The sequence below is a fragment of the Aedes albopictus genome, chromosome 1 (assembly GCF_035046485.1).
Source record: "Aedes albopictus strain Foshan chromosome 1, AalbF5, whole genome shotgun sequence".
NCBI classification, from domain to species: Eukaryota; Metazoa; Arthropoda; class Insecta; order Diptera; family Culicidae; genus Aedes; species Aedes albopictus.
The window spans coordinates 304,864,579-304,887,926 of NC_085136.1; the positions used below are offsets into that span (position 1 = coordinate 304,864,579).

Consider the following 23,348-nt stretch of genomic DNA (forward strand, 5'->3'; position numbering starts at 1 on the left):
CAAGAATAAACCACGTTCCAAACCGAGAAATCTCGCAAAACTTGTTCCATCTTCCCACTAGGCAAAGAAACTACATCTACTGACTGGTAGCATTCTACAATGCAGAGCTCAACAGCTGCTACCGCCATTGTGGCCCGCTTACAGAACATTGTGCTCCTCAGCCAGCTCCACTTCCCCAAACTGTCGTCCACTTCTGGTTTGAGGAGGATTTTTGCGAAATCCAAATTCACCGAACCAAACAAAGCATAATAGTTTATCTCCCCGTTTCCCAGGGTATGAAAGGAATCTCCTCCGCTTCCAGTGCGGCGCTACTAGTAGCTTCCTCTATAGACACGGATACATGAAACCCTCGCCTCGCCTCGCCTCGCCTCACTGACTGGAGTTATCCACCAGTCCAACAAACCGCTCCCACCAAAACTCGGCAAGCAAGCAGAAAAGAAAACCTCCCGATATCTGGGTCGTATAAATATTTTCTTATTGGATTTTGAATGAAATATATCGAAAATACGTTTCGTGAAAGTTGCCGCTTGCCTCGGTCCTCCACTACTACTGCTGACCTGACAGGGTTGGCCAAGCTCAGCTCTGCAAAGCTTCCATCGAACTTGTGAGTGTGGCTCAGCAGCCGAGGCAAGTTTTGCTTCTCGTCGACAGAGTCGCATTTACTGGTAAATGAAATTTTTATGCTTTTTTTTCCTAAATTTGCAAAAAAAAAATCGATAAAGAACTTTTTTTCTGTTTTTTTTTTTTAATTTTTTTTTCTCTTTCTATTTTTTTTGTGAATGTTCCTTTCCCCGGAAGAATTTTTATTTTCTTATATTATTTCTTCGGGCATATTTGGCACTCTAAAAATACTTGTAATCATATTTCATTCTAGTTCATTCGTTTTCTTTACTTTAACTTCTGTTTTTTTTTTCTTTTTTAATTTTTTGTGGCTTTCAATTAACGCTTTTTCTTAATCGTTTCTTCATGATTTATTCATCTGATTCCATTCCCTTTCAATGCTTTTTGTAATGATTTACATTTGTTTCATCCTTTTCAATTTTTTTTTTCAATCTTTGGTCTTTGAGATTTTCTGTTTTTATTTTTTATGTTTTTTTTTTTAATATTGAAAGATTTCATTAAGATTAAACCATATTTCTTCATTTTTTTTTTCGAATGAGTGTAATCAGTTTCGTACCTTTTAATTCCTCCCTATTTTAGCCCAATAGGGCGGAATTAAAAGGTACGAAACTGATTACACTCATTCGAAGAGGGTATTATGCTTATAGGGTTCGAAATGTCGGTAAAAGATCATCTTTCTACAGTTAAATGTATCTTTCTGGGAGTTGATCCACATCCGACCCTGATCGCCCTCTCTTTGCCCGTTGATATTGCAATCCATCGATTTGCAGTCATTAGTCTTCCTCTTCGGTAACCATATGACCGCCCCGACAGCTGTTTGTGTTTGCGGTGTCGTTGAAGGCGTTACTATCTCCGCTCCGTTCATTCGTTCGTTCGTTCCCACTGACTGCTTCCTCGGTGGAAGATACAAGCAACCACCACACAGAAAAAAGAACTACACGATTAGCGCGTTTCTTTTGCGGGTTCTTCCATGCAAGTGATACCAGCCAGCGTTTCCGGAGAACTGTAAACCCTATTGCACCCATAAATTCATCCCTGGGCTCGCCTTCTGTGCTGTGGGTTTATTAAAAGCTCAATCCTTTTCATTTCCCGGCTTTCATATGTACCATAGGTACCAAAAAACGTGGTGCTGCTGGTGGTGGTGGCACACGTTGTTGCTGGCTGAAAGGACACTGTTCTGTGTGCCGGGGATAAATCGAACCCCACCGAGCGAGCGCAGCAGAATGTGACATGACTGGCTTAACGAGAGAATGCACACCAACTTCTCTCGGCGGCACCCGGGACCCATCAGGGCCCTGGTCCCAGATCCCAGGTCGGTCCCAGGGATTCAATTCAATGGAAAAAAGGCAATACTATCTATATGGAATGGATGGATGCAACAGCAGTTGGCGTCGTCGTCGTCGTCGTTGACTTCCAAACGAACTCGGAATCCAATATCGGCACGACAGCTAGCTAGCTAGCTGGCTACAGTAGCTGAGGCGATGAAGCGTAGAGGATCAAAACCGGGTACAGGATGCACACCGGTTGCATTCCGAGTTGAGATGGGAATGTGGGTTTTGAGTAACGAGACAGGATTGAAGTTATGACGATGTATGTACCGTGAGATAAGTTTCATGGGTCTTACTCATCATGAATTAGTAAAGGATTCAGAGAAGTAGGAATATGTTTATATAGGCAATCCCAAAGGTCCCAAAAAGTGAAACTCAGACCCAATAAGGTTTCAGATCAAAATGACCCAAACAGGCACCCTGAATTAGCTTCAGGGATGAAGTTTGAGTGACCTCTGAAACGTGGAGACATTCGTAATTTGATCATCTAAAAACAATTAAAAAATGGATCCGTGTTATTAATGGATATTAAACAGTGTGTTATATTCCAAAGATAATACAGTTGAAAAAAGTTTAACATTAAATTAAAATAATATCAGGACTCTGATGAGAATACTCTCAGGATTCTAAAGATATTCCTCTCGTGGTTCTGGATGGGATCGTCCCTAGATTCTGAAGAGAATCATCTCAGGATTCTGAAGAAAATCATCCCAGGATTCAGGAAGGAATCCTCTCAGGTTTCTGGAGAGGATCGTCTCAGAATTCTAACGACAATTCTCTCAGGATTCTGAGAATCCCGAAAAATCTTCCCAGGATTCCGGAAAGCATACTCTCAGGATTCAGTGGAGAATCCTCTCAGGAGGATTCTGTGGAGAGAAACTTCTCAGGATTCTGGAAAGAATCCTCTTAGGATTCCGGAGAGAATTGTCTCAGGATTCCGAAGAGAATCCTCTTAGGATTCTGGAGCTAATCCTCTCAGAATTCTGGAGAGAATCCTCTCAGGATAATGGAGAGAATCCTCTCAAGATTCTGGAGAGAAGCCTCTCAGGATTCTGGAGAGAGACTTCTCAGGATTCTGGAGAGAACCCATTCAGGACTCCGGAGAGAATCCTCTCAGGATTCCGGAGAGAATCCTCTCAGGATTCCGGAGAGAATCCTCTCAGGTTTCCGGAGAAAATCCTCTCAGGACTCCGGAAAAAATCCTCTCAGGATTCCGGAGAGAATCCTCTCAGGATTCCGGAGAGAATCCTCTCAGGATTCCAGAGAGAATCCTCTCAGGATTCCGGAGAGAATCCTCTCAGGATTCCGGAGAGAATCCTCTCAGGATTCCGGAGAGAATCCTCTCAGGATTCCGGAGAGAATAATCTCAGGATTCCGGAGAGAATCCTCTCAGGATTCCGGAGAGAATCCTCTCAGGATTCCGGAGAGAATCCTCTCAGGATTCCGGAGAGAATCCTCTCAGGATTCTGGAGAGAATCCTCTCAGGATTCCGGAGAGAATCCTCTCAGGATTCCGGAGAGAATCCTCTCAGGATTCCGGAGAGAATCCTCTCAGGATTCCGGAGAGAATCCTCTCAGGATTTCGGAGAGAATCCTCTCAGGATTCCGGAGAGAATCCTCTCAGGATTCCGGAGAGAATCCTCTCAGGATTCCGGAGAGAATCCTCTCAGGATTCCGGAGAGAATCCTCTCAGGTTTCCGGAGAAAATCCTCTCAGGACTCCGGAAAAAATCCTCTCAGGATTCCGGAGAGAATCCTCTCAGGGTTCCAGAGAGAATCCTCTCAGGATTCCAGAGAGAATCCTCTCAGGATTCCGGAGAGAATCCTCTCAGGATTCTGGAGAGAATCCTCTCAGGATTCCGGAGAGATTCCTCTCAGGATTCTGGAGAGAATCCTCTCAGTAGAGAATCCTCTCAGAATTCTGACGAGAATCCTCTAAGGATTCTGACGAGAATCCTCTCAGGATTCTGTAGAAAATCCTCTCAGGATTCTGGAGAGAATCCTCTCAGGATTCTGGAGAGAATCCTCTCAGGATTCTGGAGAGAATCCTCTCAGGATTCTGGAGAGAATCCTCTCAGGATTCTGGAGAGAATCCTCTCAGGATTCTGGAGAGAATCCTCTCAGGATTCTGGAGAGAATCCTCTCAGGATTCTGGAGAGAATCCTCTCAGAATTCTGGAGAGAATCCTCTCAGGATTCTTGAGAGAATCCTTTCATGATTTTTGAGAGAGTCACCCAGGATTCTGGAGAGAGTCCTAACAGGATTAAGGGAAAAACCTTCCAAGATTCTGAAGAAAATTCTCCTAGAATTCTGGAGAGAATCGCTTAAGGATTCTGGAAAGAATACTCTCAGATTTCTGTAGAAAATCATCTCAGGATTCTGACGTCAATTCTTTCAGGATTCTGAGAATTCTCTCAGGACTGTGACGACAATCCTTAGGATTCTGACAGGATCCTTTCAGGATTCTGACGAGAATCCCCACTGTATCCAGACAATAATCCTCTCAGTGTTCTGTGAAGATTGGAGATTCTTCTCAGGATTCTGTGGAGAAACCTCTCAATGGTCTGTGGATTCAGCACTGTGCCAAGATTCCTCTCAGGATTCTGTTGGGAATCCTCCCAACATTGAGTAGAGGATCCTCTCAGGAGTCTGATGAAAATCCTATCAGGATTGTTCTTCCCAGGTTTCTGAGAGGTTTCTTTTCAGAATCCTGAAAGCATATTTTTCTTTCGGGAATTCCAGAAGAGGTTTTAGTGTTGTCATCGATGTTACTCCAAGTTACTCACTGAGAAACCAAATCTTGAGTTCAGAAAATGTCAACTCCCAGTATGAGCGCCCTTGCAAATATGAGAAACATAACCTCCAATGTTTTTTCATTTATTTTTCTACGTTACCATACATACAGTGAAATAAGATATTGTTTCCGCACCACTGGATATTAAGAAATGGATTTCTTTGGAAATTCTTCCAGCAAATCCTTTAGAAAACCATTGTGTATTTTTTTAAGAAACTTGGGTAGGAATTATTTTATAAAACTCATAGTTCCCATTAGAATTTTCTCCATGAATTTTTAGCGATATTCCTATGGATTACTTCAAGAAATATTTTATAACCCTTAGAATTTCTTCAATGTGATCCTACAGAAATCCATCCAAGAGTTCCGCTAAAATGCTTTCATGGGGGTTTACTCCGAAATTTGCTCATAGATTATTTTAAATTCTATACGGGATTTCTTTCAAAAAATCAGAAGTGCAGAATTGATCCAAAATGTTTGCCCATAACTTCTTTAGAAAATGTTCCACATAATCCTTCAGAAATTCTTTCTTCTATAATTTTCTTCAGAAATTTTTGCAAGAATTTCTTTAAAAATTAATCTGAATATTTCTTAAGAAATTCTTCATGGCATTGCTCCAAAAATTTACCCAAGGATCACTTCAAGAAATCTTTTATGTCATCCTTCCCAAATTTCTCCAAGGAAACCATCAAAAACTATTTCAGGGATTTGGTCTCAAAATCAACCACGGTTTTTTTTTCGGAAACTCGTTCCGTGAATTTTTGAGAGGTTCTTGTGGGAATTCCTTCAGAAATTTCCGCAGAGCTCCTTTAAGATATACCGTCACGAATCTCTTCAGAAACTTCTTCAAAAATTCTTCAATGTAGATTGCCATGGTTTTTTTTCCTGAAACTCCGTCAGGGATAACTTAAGAAATTTTCCCAGGAATTCTGGAAAATTTTCAGAAATTCTTATACCTTAATTCCAAGAGAAAAGTTATAAGAAACTTCTGGAGTGATGGCTGGATTAACCTTTGGGAATCTCTGAAAAAAACTTTAAAAATTTTACGCAGAACCCCCTACAGAAATTTCAGACAACGATTCTAGCGGAATTTTTGATGAAATCCCTCAATAGAATTCTAATCCTGGATCCTGGAATGGCTTTCTGTGGAAATTCCAGAAAAAAAAATCAGCAAACAGTCCAGAAGCAAATCTCGAAGAATCAAATTTTAGGGGAGACTCACGGAGAAATCCCATAAAGAACTCTTTGCAAAATCTCAGAACCCGAGTGCAAAACTTCCACAGTCATTAAATGAAAACAGAAAAAAATGGGAAAAATACCAAAATTAATTCCTTGAGGAATCTTGGAAAGACCTTCTGGAGGTTTCCCAGAGAAAATTTATGCATGATCCACAGAAGTAATTTCTGTAAAAAATCCCAAAAGGATATCCAGGACAAATCCCAGAAGCTACTCTATGAGAAATTTCTGGAGCAACTGCTTAATTTTTTTTTAGGAGGGGTTTGGCCGAATGTCGTTTGGCCGAATGCCGTTTGGCTGAATAATGATCGAAGGATCCAGAGGAAGTTTTTGACATTCTAACTAACAATATGAATATCAGATATATTTACTTTTTTTAATCATAGGCTACTCTTTCCAGTTTTAACATTCAGGGTTTAGTTGGTGTTGAAATTGCCAATATTTTATCAAAGATTTCTCTTTCTTTGAATCATAGGCTGTTCTTACGAGTTATACTGATACGAGTCACTTAAGTTCATCATTTATTTTCGGTCAAACGGCATTCGGCCCGATGGCGTGCGGCCAAATGACCCGGAACCATCAGGAGGAATCCAACAATAAGTTCTCGAAGGAATTCTTGGAATTTCAGAAATAAATCAGTAGGATCTCCAAGAGGATACTTCAGAGATTGTTTTGCAGAACTTTCCTGAAGAATCACTGGAGAAGTTTTTGTTTCAATCCGTGCAAGATTTTCTAGTGAAATCCATGCAGAAATGTTTGGAACAATCAGGGAAAGATTTACTAAAAAAAACTCTTGAATTTTTTTTATTAGGAATATTTCATAGGAACTTCCGAGAGAATGCTTGAGGAATTTTGATAGGCGTTTCTGAAGAAATTTTTAGAAAAAAATTCTAGAGAAATTACAAAAGAAAACAATGCAAATTCTCAGAAAAATCTCTATAAAAGTCCCTCGAATACATTAAGAAAGTATAGCTGAAACAATATCTGAAAGAACACGTTGAAAATGTTTAAAAAGAGTCTTTTGAAACATTGTTTGATGTTGACAACATTAAAAATATTCAGAAAAATATTGAGCGAATTCCGAAGGAATTTCTAGCTTTTTGAAGGAAACTGTGGCAGTATTCAAGAAGACATTTTTGAAGAAATATTTGTAACATCCCATAGAAGATTTTCCAAAGGTTTCTTAAAGAATTTCTAATGGAATGTGTAGTAAAATTTTTGAGAAAAAATTCTGTGGTAATCCCTTAAGGCGAAACTTTAAACAAAATTTCACAAAAAAATGGTTTCTGCAAAAACAGAAAACATTTTCACCACCAAAAAAAATCAGGAGATACCTTGATCCATGCTCTACACGTGCACGAAAACCGATTTTGAAAATATTGCTTTGTTATTTAATAAAAATCAAAAACTAAAAACATGAGGAAATGCTTCAAGTTTCGCCTTAAGAAAATTATTTTTTTTAAGTTTGTAAAGGAATGTTTTGAGGAATCCCTGTAAGATTTCTTTTAAAATCCCCGGGGAATATTCTTAAGGTATCCATGAAAGATTTTCTAACTGATGATTTGTAGAAACTTTTTGGAAAATCTTGAGACAAATTTCTGAAAAACAAATGACTGTTTAACTTCCTGAGGCCACTATGGAGGAATTTCTGAAGACATTCCTGTATGATGTTTCGATAGAATCCATTAAGAATTTGCTGAAGAAATTTTTAAAGAGGTTCCTCGTGGACAGGATATTTAGAGTACCTAACTCTTTTGTCTTGATCACCGTTTTGTAGCACCGTTCATCGGATATGGCTGAAAATGCATCATGGTGCTTGTGCAGTCATTGTCAACATCTTAATGCATTTTCAGCCAAATCCGTTGAGATAAATCTACAGAAGAAATCTGAACAAATCCCTGATGGTATTGTTGTAGAAATTTATGAAGCAATGTAGGCAAGAAAATAGAAACTGTTTGAAGCATTTTGATAACTTGAAACTCAAAAATACCTGGCGAAATTTCTAAAAAAATGTCTAAAGGAACTTCTAAGGGCGAAGAAAATTTCTAAAACGTTTGAGAGGATTTGAAAGAATCCGCGAATGAATTCTTAAGGGAATTTCTGAAGGCAACTTTTGGAGAATTTCCGAAGGAATTTGTGGAGATTTTCCGATAATCTCCAAGAATAATTTCAGGAGGATTTTGTAAAGGAATCTTTGGGAAATTTATTAAATAAATTTCAAGAAAGGTATCTGAGATAATCATTGGACTTCTTTCTGAAAGGATCTCTGAAAAAACTTCTGAAGGAGTCATGTTGAAGCTATTCATGTAAGATTTTCCGAAAAAAAATATTAGAAAGTTTCTGCAGGAATCCATAGAGGAATTTCTAAGGTTATCCCTACAGGAAATTTTCGAAAAAAAATCTTTGTAATATGTTTTGAAAAGCATTTTCAGAAGAAGTTTTTTTAAGATTTTCTAAAAAACCTCTTTCTGAAAGAAAACCTGAAAAAAAATCACCAAAGATCATTTCGAAATCAATTTTTGGGAGATTTTTTTAAAAGATGCCGTGAGTGACTTCCCGGAGAAATCCTTGGGGAAATGTACGAAGTGTCCCTAAAAGAACTTCTGAAGGATTTTTTGGAGATATTTCAAAGAAAAAAAAAACGCGGAAGTTATTTTAACAATATTTGAAGTAATTTCATAAGTCGTACCTGAAATAAAGCATTGTGAAAAAAATCTGAAGGAATCACTGATTAGAAGTCCCATACACAGGACTTTTGGAATCACAAACAAAACATAAATAAAGCTAAATCAGTGGTTCTTAAAATCGCATGGACTTTCTATTATATTTATATCAGGCCCGTGCACAGAAGTGGCACCAAGGGAGGGGTTTTTCCCAATTTCGGCAAAAGGCGGAGGGGCGCCTAGTGTATGGAGCGTCGGTAATGGGGGAGGTGTTAACACCCAAGCCCCCTGGTGCACGGGCATGATTTATATGATTTCAGTGCCATAAAAGCAATTAGTTTTTTAGCCGAATTCTTGATAAATGTGTTGAAGAAATATATTTAGCCTGAACTACAGTGTCAAACCCGTGGCTAGATAAGGCAGCAAGGGGAGGGTATTGCCTGATTCTGGGACAAGACGAAGGGGCGTCTAGTATTTAATGGAAGATCGACAATAATGGAAGGGGTATAACTCCCAAAACCCCTCGCTTGTGCAGGGGCTTGCACAGTGATATCTATGCTGAAATTATTGATTAACTGCAACTGTATTGATAATTACTGGAAGGTTACGAAAACAAAACTGAAGAATAATTGATTTTTTCAAGAGGGAACCCTAACGTCTAAGTCTGCTTCCAAGAAAACTAATTTTGAAGTTCCTCTTATTCCATTTTTAAAATTCTCTCAAAACTTTCCGTCTTGCGCGCCAAATAAATCCTTCACAAGTTCTTAAAAAGAACCGCTTCATCAACTTTCCCCGTGCCGGCAGAGTGTTTCCCATTAATTATCTATCCCACCGACTGACTGTGAAATCTTAATCTCTCCCGAATTTCACCTCTTCGCACCCATTTCACCATCTTGAAAATCCCTCCCCCACTCCCCACATCCTTCACCAGCTATCGCGTGTATACTAATGCCTTGCGTTTTCTTTTTTTCGGGGGCCTCTGGCCTTCGTTCTCTCGTTTCATCCACCACAGGACCGCACCGGATTAAACAATGGATTAGACATGCGCTCGCTCGAGCACTGCCTCAGCGATATCATGCGAAACGTTGGTGAAGCCTCCCAGCCGGACCATTTGAAAGGTAAGTGTTACGCCGGCCGCCGTGCCACCACTTCTCAACAACACTGTGAACACTGGATAACTGATAAGAGGCTCCGAACGACGACGGCGATGACGAAGGGAGTTGAGTCAGTGGTGTGGTGGTATTAAGGGCCTGTGGTGGCGGTGATTCCTTTGTTGTGACGACGAAAGTCCAAGGTTAGGGGGCTCCACTACTGCGCTCTGGCTGCCACTCACGATTTGAATTAATGATCATCGCCGTCGGGTGGAGTTCTATACAAGAAGCGATTTGCTGAGTTACACAGTAAATAAAAAAAGGAAAATTGCAATCAATCGAAAAATTCCTCTCGGGACTCAAACCATGGTCGTTCGCGTGAGAGGGGTGCGCAGCCTATCTCGACCATTTCAGCAGGTCGTAAAACAAAGATAAATTTCGGAACAAATTCCGTCAAGCTGAAAGAAATTAAGCTTTTAAGAAGATTTTTCACTGTGTCCCACATTATACAACACACCTTGACAGGCAGAGAGGCTTTTTGTTGTCACTATTTGATCTGGACTGTGCGGTGACCTTAGCATGTACTATCCTTCTCTTCAAGAGCACAACCACTGGCCGCTGCGGTCGACCGAAAGCTCCTCTGACCATTAGCTTGCCTACATCCCTCTATAGGAGCGTGTTTATCGTTTGATGACGAAGAAAAATGAAGCTCGGCTGCCCTCCGGGTGGATATTTTTGTCAGCTGGAATGTTGTTGTTCACTGTAGGTACTCGCCAGGTTTTGGTCCTGGTTGGCAGTGAAAGAGTGACACGCAATGATGCCAGAAGAGATGATTCCTTTGGGAATTTCGGGGTGTTCTTCTCAATGAACCACCTGGTTAGAAAAATTGACCTTTCTTATTCAATGCATAGTGATAACGATACAATGTCTCTGACTAGTTGTAGTAACAATTGTCATAATTCAAAACAAGGGTATGTTTGTATGGAGTAAGCATTAAGTCGAAATACACAGTTAATAAAAAAAATCATAACCTTAAGAGGAATTTTGCACAGAAACCAAAAAGAATTCTCCACAAAATCATTATAGGATTTTCTACATAATCCTTAAAGGATTCTTCACAGAACCCTGAGACGATTCCCTCAAGAATCCTGAATGAAATCTCTCCAGAATTCTGAGAGAATCCTCTCCTCATAATCTTATGAGGATTCTTTCCAGAACCCTGAGAAGGTTCGCCAAAAAAGCCTGATAGTATTCCCCACAGTGGATTCTGTGGAGTGGATTTTCCAAATAATCCTGAAAGGATTCTCCACAGATTTCTAAGAGGATTCTCCACAGAATCCTGAGTGGGTTCTCCACAGAAGCTTGAGAGGATTCTCCACAGAATCCTTAGAGGATTCTCCACTGAATCCTGAGAGGATTCTCCACAGAATCCTGAGAGGATTCTCCACAGAAACCTGAGAGGATTCTCCACAGAATCCTGAGAGGATTCTCCACAGAATCCTGAGAGGATTCTTCACAGAATCCTGAGAGGATTCTCCACAGAATCCTGAGGGGATTCTCCACAGAATCCTGAGGGGATTCTCCACAGAATCCTGAGAGGATTCTCCACAGAATCCTGGAAGGATTCTCACCAGAATCCTGGAAGGATTCTCACCAGAATCCTGGAAGGATGCTCACCAGAATCCTGGAAGGATTCTCACCAGAATCCTGGAAGGATTCTCTCCAGAATCCTGGAAGGATTCTCTCCAGAATCCTGGAAGGATTCTCTCCAGAATCCTGGAAGGATTCTCTCCAGAATCCTGGAAGGATTCTCTCCAGAATCCTGGAAGGATTCTCTCCAGAATCCTGGAAGGATTCTCTCCAGAATCCTGGAAGGATTCTCTCCAGAATCCTGGAAGGATTCTCTCCAGAATCCTGGAAGGATTCTCTCCAGAATCCTGGAAGGATTCTCTCCAGAATCCTGGAAGGATTCTCTCCAGAATCCTGGAAGGATTCTCTCCAGAATCCTGGAAGGATTCTCTCCAGAATCCTGGAAGGATTCTCTCCAGAATCCTGGAAGGATTCTCTCCAGAATCCTGGAAGGATTCTCTCCAGAATCCTGGAAGGATTCTCTCCAGAATCCTGGAAGGATTCTCTCCAGAATCCTGGAAGGATTCTCTCCAGAATCCTGGAAGGATTCTCTCCAGAATCCTGGAAGGATTCTCTCCAGAATCCTGGAAGGATTCTCTCCAGAATCCTGGAAGGATTCTCTCCAGAATCCTGGAAGGATTCTCTCCAGAATCCTGGAAGGATTCTCTCCAGAATCCTGGAAGGATTCTCTCCAGAATCCTGGAAGGATTCTCTCCAGAATCCTGGAAGGATTCTCTCCAGAATCCTGGAAGGATTCTCTCCAGAATCCTGGAAGGATTCTCTCCAGAATCCTGGAAGGATTCTCTCCAGAATCCTGGAAGGATTCTCTCCAGAATCCTGGAAGGATTCTCTCCAGAATCCTGGAAGGATTCTCTCCAGAATCCTGGAAGGATTCTCTCCAGAATCCTGGAAGGATTCTCTCCAGAATCCTGGAAGGATTCTCTCCAGAATCCTGGAAGGATTCTCTCCAGAATCCTGGAAGGATTCTCTCCAGAATCCTGGAAGGATTCTCTCCAGAATCCTGGAAGGATTCTCTCCAGAATCCTGGAAGGATTCTCTCCAGAATCCTGGAAGGATTCTCTCCAGAATCCTGTAAGGATTCTCCACAGAATCCTGAGAGGATTCTCCACAGAAACCTGAGAGAATTCTCCACAGAATCCTGAGAGGATTCTCCACAGAATCCTGAGAGGATTCTCCACAGAATCCTGAGAGGATTCTCCACAGAATCCTGAGAGGATTCTTCACAGAATCCTGAGAGGATTCTCCACAGAAACCTGAGAGGATTCTCCACAGAATCCTGAGAGGATTCTCCACAGAATCCTGAGAGGATTCTTCACAGAATCCTGAGAGGATTCTCCACAGAAACCTGAGAGGATTCTCCACAGAATCCTGAGAGGATTCTCCACAGAATCCTGAGAGGATTCTCCACAGAATCCTGAGAGGATTCTCCACAGAATCCTGAGAGGATTCTTCACAGAATCCTGAGAGGATTCTCCACAGAATCCTGAGGGGATTCTCCACAGAATCCTGAGGGGATTCTCCACAGAATCCTGAGAGGATTCTCCACAGAATCCTGGAAGGATTCTCTCCAGAATCCTGGAAGGATTCTCTCCAGAATCCTGGAAGGATTCTCTCCAGAATCCTGGAAGGATTCTCTCCAGAATCCTGGAAGGATTCTCTCCAGAATCCTGGAAGGATTCTCTCCAGAATCCTGGAAGGATTCTCTCCAGAATCCTGGAAGGATTCTCTCCAGAATCCTGGAAGGATTCTCTCCAGAATCCTGGAAGGATTCTCTCCAGAATCCTGGAAGGATTCTCTCCAGAATCCTGGAAGGATTCTCTCCAGAATCCTGGAAGGATTCTCTCCAGAATCCTGGAAGGATTCTCTCCAGAATCCTGGAAGGATTCTCTCCAGAATCCTGGAAGGATTCTCTCCAGAATCCTGGAAGGATTCTCTCCAGAATCCTGGAAGGATTCTCTCCTGAATCCTGGAAGGATTCTCTCCTGAATCCTGGAAGGATTCTCTCCAGAATCCTGGAAGGATTCTCTCCAGAATCCTGGAAGGATTCTCTCCAGAATCCTGGAAGGATTCTCTCCAGAATCCTGGAAGGATTCTCTCCAGAATCCTGGAAGGATTCTCTCCAGAATCCTGGAAGGATTCTCTCCAGAATCCTGGAAGGATTCTCTCCAGAATCCTGGAAGGATTCTCTCCAGAATCCTGGAAGGATTCTCTCCAGAATCCTGGAAGGATTCTCTCCAGAATCCTGGAAGGATTCTCTCCAGAATCCTGGAAGGATTCTCTCCAGAATCCTGGAAGGATTCTCTCCTGAATCCTGGAAGGATTCTCTCCAGAATCCTGGAAGGATTCTCTCCAGAATCCTGGAAGGATTCTCTCCAGAATCCTGGAAGGATTCTCTCCAGAATCCTGGAAGGATTCTCTCCAGAATCCTGGAAGGATTCTCTCCAGAATCCTGGAAGGATTCTCTCCAGAATCCTGGAAGGATTCTCTCCAGAATCCTGGAAGGATTCTCTCCAGAATCCTGGAAGGATTCTCTCCAGAATCCTGGAAGGATTCTCTCCAGAATCCTGGAAGGATTCTCTCCAGAATCCTGGAAGGATTCTCTCCAGAATCCTGGAAGGATTCTCTCCAGAATCCTGGAAGGATTCTCTCCAGAATCCTGGAAGGATTCTCTCCAGAATCCTGGAAGGATTCTCTCCAGAATCCTGGAAGGATTCTCTCCAGAATCCTGGAAGGATTCTCTCCAGAATCCTGGAAGGATTCTCTCCAGAATCCTGGAAGGATTCTCTCCAGAATCCTGGAAGGATTCTCTCCAGAATCCTGGAAGGATTCTCTCCAGAATCCTGGAAGGATTCTCTCCAGAATCCTGGAAGGATTCTCTCCAGAATCCTGGAAGGATTCTCTCCAGAATCCTGGAAGGATTCTCTCCAGAATCCTGGAAGGATTCTCTCCAGAATCCTGGAAGGATTCTCTCCAGAATCCTGGAAGGATTCTCTCCAGAATCCTGGAAGGATTCTCTCCAGAGTCCTGGAAGGATTCTCTCCAGAATCCTGGAAGGATTCTCTCCAGAATCCTGGAAGGATTCTCTCCAGAATCCTGGAAGGATTCTCTCCAGAATCCTGGAAGGATTCTCTCCAGAATCCTGGAAGGATTCTCTCCGGAATCCTGGAAGGATTCTCTCCGGAATCCTGGAAGGATTCTCTCCAGAATCCTGGAAGGATTCTCTCCAGAATCCTGGAAGGATTCTCTCCAGAATCCTGGAAGGATTCTCTCCAGAATCCTGGAAGGATTCTCTCCAGAATCCTGGAAGGATTCTCTCCAGAATCCTGGAAGGATTCTCTCCAGAATCCTGGAAGGATTCTCTCCAGAATCCTGGAAGGATTCTCTCCAGAATCCTGGAAGGATTCTCTCCAGAATCCTGGAAGGATTCTCTCCAGAATCCTGGAAGGATTCTCTCCAGAATCCTGGAAGGATTCTCTCCAGAATCCTGGAAGGATTCTCTCCAGAATCCTGGAAGGATTCTCTCCAGAATCCTGGAAGGATTCTCTCCAGAATCCTGGAAGGATTCTCTCCAGAATCCTGGAAGGATTCTCTCCAGAATCCTGGAAGGATTCTCTCCAGAATCCTGGAAGGATTCTCTCCAGAATCCTGGAAGGATTCTCTCCAGAATCCTGGAAGGATTCTCTCCAGAATCCTGGAAGGATTCTTTCCAGAATCCTGGAAGGATTCTCTCCAGAATCCTGGAAGGATTCTCTCCAGAATCCTGGAAGGATTCTCTCCAGAATCCTGGAAGGATTCTCTCCAGAATCCTGGAAGGATTCTCTCCAGAATCCTGGAAGGATTCTCTCCAGAATCCTGGAAGGATTCTCTCCAGAATCCTGGAAGGATTCTCTCCAGAATCCTGGAAGGATTCTCTCCAGAATCCTGGAAGGATTCTCTCCAGAATCCTGGAAGGATTCTCTCCAGAATCCTGGAAGGATTCTCTCCAGAATCCTGGAAGGATTCTCTCCAGAATCCTGGAAGGATTCTCTCCAGAATCCTGGAAGGATTCTCTCCAGAATCCTGGAAGGATTCTCTCCAGAATCCTGGAAGGATTCTCTCCAGAATCCTGGAAGGATTCTCTCCAGAATCCTGGAAGGATTCTCTCCAGAATCCTGGAAGGATTCTCTCCAGAATCCTGGAAGGATTCTCTCCAGAATACTGGAAGGATTCTCTCCAGAATCCTGGAAGGATTCTCTCCAGAATCCTGGAAGGATTCTCTCCAGAATCCTGGAAGGATTCTCTCCAGAATCCTGGAAGGATTCTCTCCAGAATCCTGGAAGGATTCTCTCCAGAATCCTGGAAGGATTCTCTCCAGAATCCTGGAAGGATTCTCTCCAGAATCCTGGAAGGATTCTCTCCAGAATCCTGGAAGGATTCTCTCCAGAATCCTGGAAGGATTCTCTCCAGAATCCTGGAAGGATTCTCTCCAGAATCCTGGAAGGATTCTCTCCAGAATCCTGGAAGGATTCTCTCCAGAATCCTGGAAGGATTCTCTCCAGAATCCTGGAAGGATTCTCTCCAGAATCCTGGAAGGATTCTCTCCAGAATCCTGGAAGGATTCTCTCCAGAATCCTGGAAGGATTCTCTCCAGAATCCTGGAAGGATTCTCTCCAGAATCCTGGAAGGATTCTCTCCAGAATCCTGGAAGGATTCTCTCCAGAATCCTGGAAGGATTCTCTCCAGAATCCTGGAAGGATTCTCTCCAGAATCCTGGAAGGATTCTCTCCAGAATCCTGTAAGGATTCTCTCCAGAATCCTGTAAGGATTCTCTCCAGAATCCTGTAAGGATTCTCTCCAGAATCCTGTAAGGATTCTCTCCAGAATCCTGTAAGGATTCTCCACAGAATCCTGAGAGGATTCTCCACAGAAACCTGAGAGGATTCTCCACAGAATCCTGAGAGTATTCTCCACAGAATCCTGAGAGGATTCTCCACAGAATCCTGAGAGGATTCTCCACAGAATCCTGAGAGGATTCTTCACAGAATCCTGAGAGGATTCTCCACAGAATCCTGAGGGGATTCTCCACAGAATCCTGAGGGGATTCTCCACAGAATCCTGAGGGGATTCTCCACAGAATCCTGAGAGGATTCTCCACAGAATCCTGGAAGGATTCTTTCCAGAATCCTGGAAGGATTCTCTCCAGAATCCTGGAAGGATTCTCTCCAGAATCCTGGAAGGATTCTCTCCAGAATCCTGGAAGGATTCTCTCCAGAATCCTGGAAGGATTCTCTCCAGAATCCTGGAAGGATTCTCTCCAGAATCCTGGAAGGATTCTCTCCAGAATCCTGGAAGGATTCTCTCCAGAATCCTGGAAGGATTCTCTCCAGAATCCTGGAAGGATTCTCTCCAGAATCCTGGAAGGATTCTCTCCAGAATCCTGGAAGGATTCTCTCCAGAATCCTGGAAGGATTCTCTCCAGAATCCTGGAAGGATTCTCTCCAGAATCCTGGAAGGATTCTCTCCAGAATCCTGGAAGGATTCTCTCCAGAATCCTGGAAGGATTCTCTCCAGAATCCTGGAAGGATTCTCTCCAGAATCCTGGAAGGATTCTCTCCAGAATCCTGGAAGGATTCTCTCCAGAATCCTGGAAGGATTCTCTCCAGAATCCTGGAAGGATTCTCTCCAGAATCCTGGAAGGATTCTCTCCAGAATCCTGGAAGGATTCTCTCCAGAATCCTGGAAGGATTCTCTCCAGAATCCTGGAAGGATTCTCTCCAGAATCCTGGAAGGATTCTCTCCAGAATCCTGGAAGGATTCTCTCCAGAATCCTGGAAGGATTCTCTCCAGAATCCTGGAAGGATTCTCTCCAGAATCCTGGAAGGATTCTCTCCAGAATCCTGGAAGGATTCTCTCCAGAATCCTGGAAGGATTCTCTCCAGAATCCTGGAAGGATTCTCTCCAGAATCCTGGAAGGATTCTCTCCAGAATCCTGGAAGGATTCTCTCCAGAATCCTGGAAGGATTCTCTCCAGAATCCTGGAAGGATTCTCTCCAGAATCCTGGAAGGATTCTCTCCAGAATCCTGGAAGGATTCTCTCCAGAATCCTGGAAGGATTCTCTCCAGAATCCTGGAAGGATTCTCTCCAGAATCCTGGAAGGATTCTCTCCAGAATCCTGGAAGGATTCTCTCCAGAATCCTGGAAGGATTCTCTCCAGAATCCTGGAAGGATTCTCTCCAGAATCCTGGAAGGATTCTCTCCAGAATCCTGGAAGGATTCTCTCCAGAATCCTGGAAGGCTTCTCTCCAGAATCCTGGAAGGCTTCTCTCCAGAATCCTGGAAGGATTCTCTCCAGAATCCTGGAAGGATTCTCTCCAGAATCCTGGAAGGATTCTCTCCAGAATCCTGGAAGGATTCTCTCCAGAATCCTGGAAGGATTCTCTCCAGAATCCTGGAAGGATTCTCTCCAGAATCCTGGAAGGATTCTCTCCAGAATCCTGGAAGGATTCTCTCCAGAATCCTGGAAGGATTCTCTCCAGAATCCTGGAAGGATTCTCTCCAGAATCCTGGAAGGATTCTCTCCAGAATCCTGGAAGGATTCTCTCCAGAATCCTGGAAGGATTCTCTCCAGAATCCTGGAAGGATTCTCTCCAGAATCCTGGAAGGATTCTCTCCAGAATCCTGGAAGGATTCTCTCCAGAATCCTGGAAGGATTCTCTCCAGAATCCTGGAAGGATTCTCTCCAGAATCCTGGAAGGATTCTCTCCAGAATCCTGGAAGGATTCTCTCCAGAATCCTGGAAGGATTCTCTCCAGAATCCTGGAAGGATTCTCTCCAGAATCCTGGAAGGATTCTCTCCAGAATCCTGGAAGGATTCTCTCCAGAATCCTGGAAGGATTCTCTCCAGAATCCTGGAAGGATTCTCTCCAGAATCCTGGAAGGATTCTCTCCAGAATCCTGGAAGGATTCTCTCCAGAATCCTGGAAGGATTCTCTCCAGAATCCTGGAAGGATTCTCTCCAGAATCCTGGAAGGATTCTCTCCAGAATCCTGGAAGGATTCTCTCCAGAATCCTGGAAGGATTCTCTCCAGAATCCTGGAAGGATTCTCTCCAGAATCCTGGAAGGATTCTCTCCAGAATCCTGGAAGGATTCTCTCCAGAATCCTGGAAGGATTCTCTCCAGAATCCTGGAAGGATTCTCTCCAGAATCCTGGAAGGATTCTCTCCAGAATCCTGGAAGGATTCTCTCCAGAATCCTGGAAGGATTCTCTCCAGAATACTGGAAGGATTCTCTCCAGAATCCTGGAAGGATTCTCTCCAGAATCCTGGAAGGATTCTCTCCAGAATCCTGTAAGGATTCTCCACAGAATCCTGAGAGGATTCTCCACAGAAACATGAGAGGATTCTCCACAGAATCCTGAGAGGATTCTCCACAGAATCCTGAGAGGATTCTTCACAGAATCCTGAGAGGATTCTTCACAGAATCCTGAGAGGATTCTCCACAGAATCCTGAGGGGATTCTCCACAGAATCCTGAGGGGATTCTCCACAGAATCCTGAGGGGATTCTCCACAGAATCCTGAGAGGATTCTCCACAGAATCCTGGAAGGATTCTCTCCAGAATCCTGGAAGGATTCTCTCCAGAATCCTGGAAGGATTCTCTCCAGAATCCTGGAAGGATTCTCTCCAGAATCCTGGAAGGATTCTCTCCAGAATCCTGGAAGGATTCTCTCCAGAATCCTGGAAGGATTCTCTCCAGAATCCTGGAAGGATTCTCTCCAGAATCCTGGAAGGATTCTCTCCAGAATCCTGGAAGGATTCTCTCCAGAATCCTGGAAGGATTCTCTCCAGAATCCTGGAAGGATTCTCTCCAGAATCCTGGAAGGATTCTCTCCAGAATCCTGGAAGGATTCTCTCCAGAATCCTGGAAGGATTCTCTCCAGAATCCTGGAAGGATTCTCTCCAGAATCCTGGAAGGATTCTCTCCAGAATCCTGGAAGGATTCTCTCCAGAATCCTGGAAGGATTCTCTCCAGAATCCTGAAAGATTTCTCTCGATATTTCTTAGATAAATATCTCCACAGTTCTGAGAGGATTATCTCCACAATCCTGAGTGGATTTTTTTCACAATCCTGAGAGGGTTATATTCAGAATCCTGAGAGAACTCTTTTCGGAATTCTAAGAGGATTCTCTCCAGGATCCAGAGAGAATTCTTTCCAGAATCATGAGAGGATTCTTTCCAGAATCCTGAGAGGATTCTCCCCAGAATCCTGATGGGAATCTGATTTGAATTTCTTTTTGAAACTTGTTTTTATTCATGATTGATGCCAATATTGAGTACAACAGGTTTAAAAAAACAATGACCGAGAGAGCAAACCTGTCGAAAATACGTAAGTTATAACAAAATTTCTTAATTTTTTTGTTATATAAATTTAAACGAAAATTGCATCTTATTCTGTTTATCTGGTACACTTATTTTTTTTGTTCAACTAATAAGTTTGTTTAATTGTAAAATGAACAAAATAATAAAAGATTGTTTTTGGATTTCAGGAGCAAAACTAGTTACAAAAGATTGTATTACAATTTGTTTGAAAATGTAATAAGCAGTCCATGACATTACTTATTTGTAACATAATTTGTTAGTTATATTAGGACATAAATAAAATTATGATATATTCCTGTTATGAACCTCTAGTCAGGTAATCCTAAAAATAATCTTCTATCCGCTAAAACAGAATGATAGAAATCCTGAAACCCATAAATTAAACAAAATAGATACTCAAAATTAACAATACTAGAAATTTAATATGCATATATTTTAGAAACTCAGAAAACTATACATCAAAATACAGAAATAAAAAAAAATCAAGAGACCCAAGACAACCCAGAAATCCAAACAAAAAGAAATAAAAGCATTCGGAAACCTCCAAATCTAGAAATTTCAAAACCCAGAGATTTAGAAATTGAAAAAAAATAACTGATTCATTGATTCCACCAGGAATCGAAAATCGAAATTTATTAAAAATTAGATTTAAAAAAAATCAAGGAATATGAGATATCTGAGAAATGGACATATCAGTTAAAGTAAATAAATAAAAAAAAAGAGTTAGAAAATTTAGAGAAAACAGTAGAACCAGATACATTGGAGTAGAGATGGGGTGAACTCCCGGATACACAATACACACGAAATCTATTATGGCAATCAAATAACGTAGGAAGACTGAACTGGAAACACTTCCCTTGAAGCAAAACACTGGGCCACAGCACAATATCCACCCTCCTGCCAACCGTCCGATGCCCGAATATGATAGCAATAATCATCCTCGTCCACGTCACTGCCATTGTTGTACTATTTCGTAAACACGACTTTTACTATCAGATGAACGTCCCGCACCCGAAATCGTGATCACCCGTCCGTCATTCGCGGTGCATGACTCCATGAATAGTTCATACGACAGAAAGCAAACCACTTTTCGACTTTTCCACTTGTCACTCACTAGGTTGACACCGCCTTAAACAACCCCTCCGCTTTTCCTTCACATAGTACACACATTCTGTCTTTTCCGCAGCCCGTGTCCCCAAAATACTAGCAAGTGGAAGAATGGACATCAACGTTCACCTAATTTATCACCAAACACCGCGTTAATTTTGTTTCCCCCCATGTTGTGGTGAAGCCCTCGCTACGAAAAAAAGGGAAAATACGACCACAAAAGCTTTGGCGGGGTTGTCTGACCGGGTCGTAACCGGCGCCATTGTCGTTCCATGATGAATGAAGATGACGAACCGAGGGATATGTGGGACCGTTCACGTGTAAATCTATGCCATGCCGTGTCGAAAAAATAACTGGAAGAAGTGCAAAACGGATTGTTGTAGCTTAACAAAGCAGAAAACTGTTTCAACAATTGGAGAAACAGTTTAATTACCATTCTACGTATTGTCAGGTACCATTTGCTCGACTGAGTGTTAAAGTTCTTACCTTTTAATTTTATCATTCAAATTTGCTAGAAATTAAACTTGAAACATTATTTAGGATAGTAGTTTAAATTTTTCCTTCACGATATACCTTATAGTAAGAACTATAAGCGTTATAATTATTTTTAGTTTTTAATGTTTTTACTGAAATAATCTGTACTGTACAGATACAGTACAAAGCGCGAATTCTACCACATGTTTTTTTCTGATGGATCTGCCGAAGCTCTTCATAAAGTTTATGAAATCGGTCAATTTGCGAAACGATTTCAAGAACGAGGGTTCTTTTTCAGAACTGTTGCAAGTTTCCTCTCCACCCTCAATAACATTCCACTGTTATTGTCCCGCAAAGCTGATGACAATTGCCACATGTTTCGTGTCAGTGTCACTTTCCTTTCTTCCATCTACTCCTACTAAGTATGGAGAACCTTCAGCAACTGCGGGGAAAAAATAATGTCATCAATCATCAGCAATTTCTCTTTATTATCCCCTAAAATATTGTTCGTTCGTCTGTTACGGACTGTGACTTTCCGTGTAACCGTGTGTCGGACGCTTGTCAATGTCACGCGCTTTCTTGGTGTTCAGAAAAAAGCTGAACGCTTGCACAGACTTCCACTGAATTGAAAATGGATTAAGTTATATTAAACCAGAACGATTTATGAGATGGAAAGTTTGTAGCAGCTTTTGTAATAATTCAAGAGATTTCCCGGCAAAGTTTTCCCAAAACCTTTCCCAGAATATGCCGGTGGAAACTTCTCTTCAAATTCATCTTAGTCCATCGAGTTTATTCCTTCTGGAAATGATTAATCAATCCTGAAGAAAATTCTCTGGAATTCCTGAAGTGAATCCTCCGGAATTCCTGAAGGGAATTCTCCGGAATTCCTGAAGGGAACTCTCCGGAATTCCTGAAAGGAACTCTCCGGAATTCCTGAAGGAAATTCTCCGGAATTCCTGAAGGGAATTCTCCGGAATTCCTGAAGGGAAATCTCCGGAATTCCTGAAGGGAATTCTCCGGAATTCCTGAAGGGAATTCTCCGGAATTCCTGAAGGGAATTCTCCGGAATTCCTGAAGGAAATTCTCCGGAATTCCTGAAGGGAATTCTCCGGAATTCCTGAAGGGAATTCTCCGGAATTCCTGAAGGGAATTCTCCGGAATTCCTGAAGGGAATTCTCCGGAATTCCTGAAGGGAATTCTCCGGAATTCCTGAAGGGAATTCTCCGGAATTCCTGAAGGGAATTCTCCGGAATTCCTGAAGGGAATTCTCCGGAATTCCTGAAGGGAATTCTCCGGAATTCCTGAAGGGAATTCTCCGGAATTCCTGAAGGGAATTCTCCGGAATTCCTGAAGGGAATTCTCCGGAATTCCTGAAGGGAATTCTCCGGAATTCCTGAAGGGAATTCTCCGGAATTCCTGAAGGGAATTCTCCGGAATTCCTGAAGGGAATTCTCCGGAATTCCTGAAGGGAATTCTTCGGAATTCCTGAAGGGAATTCTCCGGAATTCCTGAAGGGAATTCTCCGGAATTCCTGAAGGGAATTCTCCGGAATTCCTGAAGGGAATTCTCCGGAATTCCTGAAGGGAATTCTCCGGAATTCCTGAAGGGAATTCTCCGGAGTTCCTGAAGGGAATTCTCCGGAATTCCTGAAGGGAATTCTCCGGAATTCCTGAAGGGAATTCTCCGGAATTCCTGAAGGGAATTCTCCGGAATTCCTGAAGGGAATTCTCCGGAATTCCTGAAGGGAATTCTCCGGAATTCCTGAAGGGAATTCTCCGGAATTCCTGAAGGGAATTCTCCGGAATTCCTGAAGGGAATTCTCCGGAATTCCTGAAGGGAATTCTCCGGAATTCCTGAAGGGAATTCTCCGGAATTCCTGAAGGGAATTCTCCGGAATTCCTGAAGGGAATCCTCCGGAATTCCTGAAGGGAATTCTCAGGAATTCTTAAAAAGAATTCTCCGGAATTCTTGAAAGGAACTTTTAAAAGAAGTTCTTCAATTAGTTGAAACGTTATTGATGATCGTGAC

At 42.5% G+C, this 23,348-nt stretch overlaps 1 protein-coding gene across 2 annotated transcripts in view; it reads left to right on the forward strand.

The window, feature by feature from the left end:
- LOC109417328 (uncharacterized protein DDB_G0283357-like) overlaps positions 1-23,348 on the forward strand; it is a 1,264,336-nt gene that overhangs the window by 337,490 nt on the left and 903,498 nt on the right. For both annotated transcript variants that reach the window (XM_062847080.1, XM_062847079.1), the window contains exon 3: positions 9,653-9,758. In XM_062847080.1, coding sequence (XP_062703064.1) covers positions 9,653-9,758 — 106 coding nt within the window. The remainder of the gene's footprint in view (positions 1-9,652; positions 9,759-23,348) is intronic.